This window comes from Monosiga brevicollis, genomic scaffold (genome assembly GCF_000002865.3).
Source record: "Monosiga brevicollis MX1 MONBRscaffold_11 genomic scaffold, whole genome shotgun sequence".
NCBI lineage: Eukaryota > Choanoflagellata > Craspedida > Salpingoecidae > Monosiga > Monosiga brevicollis.
The window spans coordinates 916,837-924,072 of NW_001865048.1; the positions used below are offsets into that span (position 1 = coordinate 916,837).

Here is a 7,236-nt window from a genome sequence, read left to right on the forward strand (position 1 = left end):
CACAGTCAGTACGTCTGATCGCACACACACACACACACACACACGCGCGCGCGCGACCTCAGCTTGCGGGGGAGGCGGGTTGCTTTTGCTGGATGGCAAGGCGGCAGAGCTCACGTTGCTTCGGATCTGTGTCGTAATGTGTTGTTGTTGTTGTTGTAGGGAAGCACGCGGAGGATACCTCAAACTCGGATCGGCTGTTTGGCCCGTTGAAGACTTCTCGCGCACCTGCCATCCTTTGCAGGCTATCGGTGCTACTGCCTGACAATGGGCTGAGCGTGGAGCCTTTGCCTTTTTTCTTTTCCCATCGCCAGCCGTGTCACTGGCGCTGCTAGCGCTCTCTATCGGGATATAAAGTCTTTGGACAGGCATGGCCAAGGACGCCGCTCGAGCAGGACCGCGACGGGGACGAGCGCCTCAGACCATGCTACAGGACATGGATCCAAACACTGACAAGCTGCAGGGCCACTCGCGCACCAGCAGTGCGGCCTCCTCAATTGGTGTCGCCCCCGTCCCCTTTGAGCACGCCAATTCCATCAATGCCCAGACGCTTCGCCAGTTTCCTCGCCGGTTCAGCATCGGGATTGACATTGGTGGCACCCTGACCAAGATTAGCTATTTTGAACCTGCCCCGATCCCAGGCGAGCCTGAAGTGGATACCCGCTTCCGCGACAAGATCCGCGACCTGATACGTGCCGATGAAACGTATGGTGAGACGGGCCAGCGTGATGAAGCCTTTGAATTCTTCTCCGAACCCTTGCAAGGTCGCTTCTACTTTATGTGCTTTGAAACACGCAAAATGGACACCTTCCTCGCCATGATCCGCGAGCGCGATATTCTGCGAGCCGATACCATTGTATGTTGCACAGGTGGTGGGGCTCGCAAATATGCCCAAGCCATACACACCCTCCTCGATGTCGATCTTCCCCGAACCGACGAACTTCAGTGCTTGGTCGATGGCGTCAACATCGTCCTCCAACATCCCCTGAAAGAGCTCTACCGCATCGACCATCGATCCTATCGGTGAGCCTTGCCTCTCAAACCCTCAAACTCTCAAACTTTCCCTCTCATTTCTCTCTCTCTGGACGCCCCCTCCTTCTCGAGACATACATACACCCATGAGCACACATGCAAATGTACACTGTGTGTGTGTGACACTTGGCAGACACCCAAACTTGATTCATCACGTGCCATGTGTGACCCCGGTTAATTCTTGCAGGCAGACGCAAAGCAGGAGCTGGGTTGACATGTCCCATAGCCTCTTCCCCCTCCTCCTCGTGAACATCGGCAGGTGCGCGTCATTGTTAATGCTGGGCATGACGTCCCTGCCCCATGATTCGTCGATTCTCGGATTTCGCCCACCCCACAGAGCCCGCATCGCAAAGCTTGTTCAAGACACCACTCACTCAGCTCCGTGATCTCTGACCAACAGCGGCGTGTCAATCCTCAAGGTTCATGCCGATGGCCGCCATCAGCGAGTGGGTGGCACTGCCATTGGTGGCGCCACTTTCTACGGCCTATGCGCAGCGCTCACTAGCTGTGATTCCTTCGACGCAGGTGCGAGCTCGCACTGATAAGATTGATCATGAACGCTGGCAGGCCTGCGATCAACCTCATGCCCCAGGTCCATTTTTCTTGTCCCGCAGCCCTGCAGCTCGCAGCCCAAGGAGATGCGTCCCGTGTTGATCTCTTAGTCGGTGACATTTACGGTGGCGACTACGAAGAATACGGCCTCAGCTCAAGTATGCACCGCGCCTTTCTAGCCCATATTCGCCGTACTTGCTGTACTTGCTGTTGGCCTCACGCTTGTGGCTTGCTAGAAACTGTTGCCGCGTCCATGGGCAAACTAGTGCGCCCCAAAGACCGGGCCGTGGCTGAGAGTGCCGATATGGCTCGCGGCCTGTTGGACTGCGTCACAAACAACGTGGTATGCTTGCAACAATGACCCGCCTTGCACCCATCGTGTCGTCTAAATCCCTCATGCTACCCGACCTGCACACGCACCGCCTCGGCTTGCTCCAGGCTTCGTTGGCATTCCTCCATGCCAAGCAGCAGGACATTCAACACGTGGTCTTTGCAGGCAATTTCTTGCGTCACAACGACATCTCCAGTACGTGCCGACTCACGCCTCGCTCATGTTTAGCCCCTTCCGCTGCACGCTTCGACAGCCAATCTGCGTTTTCCACTGTTGATTGGAGCTCGCGGCTCATCGATATTCATATCCTACACGACGCATCTGCCATCGTGTCAATAGTGGTCCGGCTGACGGCTGCCTTTGACTTTTGGTCCAAAGGCGAGCTCAAGGCTCTTTTTCTTAACCATGAAGGTTGGATCCCTGGCTTCCTTGCCGCTTGCTGTCACCACGTAGCTCGATGGTCTGATCCGCTTGAAATGCTAGCTAACATCTCTCTCTTGTCTGCTCGCCTGTTCTCCAATGTCAGGCTACCTCGGGTCGATGGGTGCGCTGGCCTATGGTGCCATGCACCTCACCACCCCCGGTGCAAGAGACCCTGACAACTCAACGCCAGAGCCGCCATCTGCCACCTCCTCGTGAATTGTGTAAGAGAGACTAAACCAAACTTACAGTATTAAGAACCCAAAACATGCACCGACCAACTGAGTCGTGATACGCATTAGGCGCAAACTGCGCAACCGTGTACGTGGTGTGCGATTGGGCGCTCCTCGAGCATCGAGCAAAAAGAAACCTGCGCGTGCCAATGCACCCCTCGCAATGATTCGCGCGCCCGGACAACAAAAAAAGACAAAATGATTGCGATTCGGAGATACATTGCATGAATCGATCAAATTTTCAAGACCAGACGGCGTGTTGACGCTGCGTTGCGCTGGCAATCGGCCACAGATTGACTGGAACACACAGCAGTAGTCGCGATTGATATTGGATGCACAAATATCATCACGAACAAGAGAGGGCTCCAAACGGAACACAGTGCGCGTGAGCTTCATAATAGTGCTCCCATGGCATGCATCAAGTTATCACGTTTTGCTTTACAAGTGACCAATTCGAACAGTAAAGTACTTTCCCTCGAAACGGTAGACCTGCGTAGTGGGAAGCCTACCGCTTGCATGCATCTCACGATTATTCGGTGAGCTCGACAGTTCAAATCACATTCTTGAGAGCATAAAAACACTTTTGGTCAAAATTCGCGAAAAGAAATGATAAATTCAACAAAAACTAGACTCAAATTTAAATGAGAGCAGTCGAGCCAGCTAAGACGTGGTCCCACTGTTTGGCAGTACAGCACTTTCCCGCTTACTCGTGCCAGGAAGACCTGTCTTATTTGATGGCAAACGAGATAAATGGGAAAGGATCGGTGGCGCCCAGCAAAGGAATCAGAGCTGGTAAAATACGCTCAACAGTCTGTCTCTTGCGGATCACCTTAATAAGACGGCGGGCCAGCTACTCGGTAGGTGGCAAACACATCACAGTGCCCGATGTCATTTCTCGCGTCCTGCTTAGGCTCGAGTGGCCGGCCCAATTTCGTCGGCCAACCGCATTTCAAGCTCATGAACGCGATCCATGTGCTGGCTCAGCATGTCTTTAGTGCGCTGATGCTGGGTTTCTCGCTCCATGAGCTGCTGTTGTAGCTTTCGCATTTCCCGGACATCCTCATCTATCACCAGCTGTGCTTTCTGCGCAAGCCCACACAGCGAAGAACCAAGTGGATGAGACAACAATGTCAAGAAGACTACAATGGCATTGCTCCACGACGTGGGGGTATCCAGAGGCTTACATCAATCTGTTCGTTGGCCGTGCTGAGCTCGTGGCGGACATCATCAACCTGCAAGCGTGTCAGCTGGAGCTCGTGTTGAGCTTGACGTAGCTGCGCGGCCACCTGTGCCTCCCGGTTGCGCGCAGCATCTAGCTGTCGCTGAATCTCGTTGACATGCTGCTGCAATGCCGCTTCCTGGCCTTGTACAAGCTTCATCTTGCCAGTTTCGCTCAGCTGTAATTGATGCTCCAGCTCCTGAATGCGGTGCTGCAGCTTGCGCTGTTGGCGCTCACCGTGGCTGACAGCACGGTCACGATCAGCGTCGGCCGTACTCAGTTGTTCACGCAAGCGCTGCTCTGTTGCGGTTGCCGCCGCGGCCGTGTCCTCGGCTTCTTCACGAGCCGCTTCGAGCTCGCGAGTCAGGCTAGCCTGCTGCTCGCGCAAGACCTCAATCTACATTTATGTACAAGCCGGCCAGGACGGGTGATGGCAGCGTCAAAAGTATTTTGTGTGATCGTAATGCTGGTTTGTTTCACCAAAGCCGAGCACGGAAGCCCCTTATGCAGCTTACCTCAGCGCGCAAGCTACGAGTGCGTTGATGGAGCTCATTGTGATGTTCAGCGTCGCGCTTCGTTGCTTGCTCAACTTGCAGCTACAACCCCCTCCCCCGTTTGAAAACACCAATGAGGCAACATGCAGATTGCTGCAAAGCTCGATAGAAAAGACACGGCAAACAATACAGGCAGGTAACGCACGCGAAGCTCATCGCGCTGCTGCTGGACAGTAGTCATGCGCTGCAACAGATCTTGGTAAGCGCGCTGAGCCGCCACAATCTCATCAAGGGGTTGTTGTTCAGCCTACATTTCATGTTTGTTAGCGGTTGAGCGCCCACAATTTGACAATACATTCCGATTCCTATTTCAGGTCTGTGTTTTGTTCCCAATATTGAACCTACTTTGCCAAGCGCATCGCGAAGCTTGCGATTAGTCTCGGCCAGCTTGTCCACCTGAGCTTGCAATGCTACGCGGTTTTCTTGTTCAGTAGCCAGCGCGTGCTCCAGCTTGTAGACTTGTTGCCCCGGGTTTTCGGGCTGTCGGTTTGCACGTTGAAGTTGGCTTTGAACCTCGGCAAGCTGCTTCTCCAGCTCGACAACACGCGCATCTGTCTGGGTTCTGTGCACGACGAGGTGATGCCCACATGAGTGAGAGACAGCAGGGGGTGGAGGGTGGAGGGTGAGAGAGATTACAAAGAGAGAGAGAGAGATGTTGAATAGAGGGCTGAAGCGGCAAATCAAACATTCTTATCACTTGGAGCACGCGTACCTGGTCTTGTTGGAGATGGTCTGCAGCTCTGTTTGCAAGTGCTTGCATTCGTTCGATCGTTCAGTCAGTTCATGCTCTACGCAATCATCAACCATTGCGTCAGACCGTATCAACGTGCGCCTGTCAAGACTGGTGTCAGCCGTCGCCGACCTCTTTGTGCGAGTTGCGTCTGAAGGCGTTGAAAGGCTTCCTGACGTGCCAGTTCGTCCTTCTCTGCAGCCTTGCGCCTAGAAAGGGAAGAAGCGTTCACACACACACAGAGAGTTTCAACCATGGTGCATCTGCTTGACGCCACACGCCAACTAAATATCTCCCAATCTTTGGAGAAGAAGGGACTGACTGTTGTTCAGCTTGAAGACGATCGCGCAAGACTTGCTCGACTTGGGCTTTGAGATCCTGCAGCATGCTTGTCCTAGCCATTCAGGCACCCAACGTTAGTGTAATCTTGCCATCAGTTGCTTCTCAGGAGCAGTCTTGAATACCTGCGGTCTAGCATATTACGTGCGTCGTTCAGCTCGCTCTCCTAGTGTCGCAAAAAGGCCCCAGCTGCCGTGAGTTGACGCGCGTGTCTTGACCCTTTCAATTTTTTGAAGAAGGGTTTGCAAGACTACAAGAGCCATGGCGTTCCACCTTATTTTGCAATGCAGCCGTTCGGGCTTGCAGCTGTTCGCGTAGTGCTTGGTTGGTGGTGGCGAGGTGATGGTTCTCCTCCTGCAACAGGATGACCCGATGCTCCAACACGGGGTTTGGCGTCATCCCGCCGTAGTGCACCGTAGCTTCGGGATCGGCATCAAAGGGATGAACCATTCTGCCGATGCGCTCACAATCACCAACCCCCGTCAGCCTGCCTCTGCCCCTCTTTGCCACCTGTCTTAGCGCCGCGATGAAGGATATCGGAGAAAGGACCCGCAGCACGTCTGGGTGCTGCGTGTGTGTGTGTGTGTGTGTGTGTGTGTGTGTGTGTGTGTCGAAAAAAAATTTAAAATTTCAAAGTTTTGCGATGCTGACAATTGTCTGAAATTGTACTTTTAACATTGGAGGGGTTGTGTTATGAAAGACCTTTTTCATTTTTTTTTTGAGTACGACGACAGTGGTTTTGAGAAGGGCGGCGGTGTTGACTGCTGTGGTCTTGCTCGGGCTTGCTCGGGCTTGCTGTTGATGGGCTCGGTTGGATTGATTGGGATTGGGGTGGCGAGAGTTGCATTTGTAGGGTGGTGTGGGCAGGGCATCGCTTGGAGGGGTTGGGGTGGTGGTGCGTGGCTGGGCCGAGCGCAGTCCATCATGGCCGAGGTGGTTGATACGACGCTGCGACCGAAGCTGATCACGATTGGGCAGCGCCAATACCGCACGACGTTGCCAGATGATGGTGAAGCATGGGTTTTTGGAGAGGACTCCGTTTCTGGCTCGACGGCAAGCCGCTCAAGTGGTGCTGCGGCAAGCGGTAGCGTTGACCGTGATGCGTACCCAACCAACGCCAAAGGTGTATACGAATTCTCGATCCGGGTGCCGCCTGCGCTTCATGGTGCCATCATTGGCCGAGGGGGCTCCAAGTTGAAGCAATTGCAGGACGATACGGGGGCGACGGTCAAGCTACCTAGGCGCGGCGCCCATAGTGATAAAGTCATCATATCTGCCGCCACCCCCGAGGCTATCGACTCGTGCCGTGCGCGTCTCGAAATTATGGTGGAGGAAAGCAAGGCCAAGGCACCCATCACACACTTCGTATCTCTTCCCTTGGCCAATCCTGCTCTGACGGAGCGCGTGGCCGAGTTCCGCGCCTATATCCACGACGCCGGCCTCGACGAGGTGGGCACCCATACTTCTTGTGCTCTACTTCATGTGATGTAGCAGACTCAGCTCACAAGTGTGCGGCACCACGGCGCACCTGACTGCAGGGCTGGGACGACAAATGGTTTGTTGAGCCCGAGAGCTTACATCTTACGTTGTGCGTGCTCAAATTGTTTGAGCCTGGGGAAATTGAGCGGGCTCTTGCCACCCTGAGTCAGAGCCTGCAGCGAGTGCGCGAGCTTCCGGGCTTTGACGACGCTGCGCGACAGGTCCATCTGAAGGGCGTGGCCGTGACTGGGGACAATCCCAAGAAGGTCGGCAAACGTGCCAAGCAACTATTGTGATGCCGAGTGAAGGGGGGGGGGGGGGGGGGGGGGGGGTTTTTTCCCCAAAAAAAA

The 7,236-nt window shown here is 54.4% G+C and overlaps 3 protein-coding genes across 3 annotated transcripts in view; 2 read left to right on the forward strand and 1 right to left on the reverse strand.

Annotated features, from left to right (window-relative positions):
• The window catches only part of MONBRDRAFT_32584 (uncharacterized protein), a gene marked incomplete at its 5' end in the record, with an annotated part of 2,953 nt that extends 144 nt beyond the window's left edge, over positions 1-2,809 (forward strand). The window contains 8 exons of the mRNA XM_001746064.1: positions 366-1,020; positions 1,217-1,288; positions 1,430-1,554; positions 1,644-1,739; positions 1,818-1,924; positions 2,020-2,107; positions 2,252-2,323; positions 2,439-2,809. Of these exons, the coding sequence (XP_001746116.1) occupies positions 366-1,020; positions 1,217-1,288; positions 1,430-1,554; positions 1,644-1,739; positions 1,818-1,924; positions 2,020-2,107; positions 2,252-2,323; positions 2,439-2,551 (1,328 nt within the window). The 3' untranslated portion in view covers positions 2,552-2,809. The remainder of the gene's footprint in view (positions 1-365; positions 1,021-1,216; positions 1,289-1,429; positions 1,555-1,643; positions 1,740-1,817; positions 1,925-2,019; positions 2,108-2,251; positions 2,324-2,438) is intronic.
• A 662-nt stretch (positions 2,810-3,471) lies between these two features.
• Positions 3,472-5,857, reverse strand: MONBRDRAFT_25804 (uncharacterized protein; the record flags this gene model as incomplete). The annotated part of the gene is made up of 10 exons (XM_001746208.1): positions 3,472-3,648; positions 3,750-4,181; positions 4,300-4,380; positions 4,484-4,585; positions 4,684-4,900; positions 5,051-5,126; positions 5,201-5,277; positions 5,391-5,462; positions 5,533-5,573; positions 5,681-5,857. 10 exons carry the CDS (start codon positions 5,855-5,857, stop codon positions 3,472-3,474), a joined length of 1,452 nt encoding a protein of 483 aa, XP_001746260.1.
• Positions 5,858-6,481: 624 nt separating this feature from the next.
• MONBRDRAFT_32586 (uncharacterized protein) overlaps positions 6,482-7,236 on the forward strand; it is a gene marked incomplete at its 3' end in the record, with an annotated part of 7,068 nt that continues 6,313 nt past the window's right edge. Inside the window, exons 1-2 of the mRNA XM_001746065.1 lie at positions 6,482-6,856; positions 6,946-7,152. Of these exons, the coding sequence (XP_001746117.1) occupies positions 6,731-6,856; positions 6,946-7,152 (333 nt within the window). The 5' untranslated portion in view covers positions 6,482-6,730. The remainder of the gene's footprint in view (positions 6,857-6,945; positions 7,153-7,236) is intronic.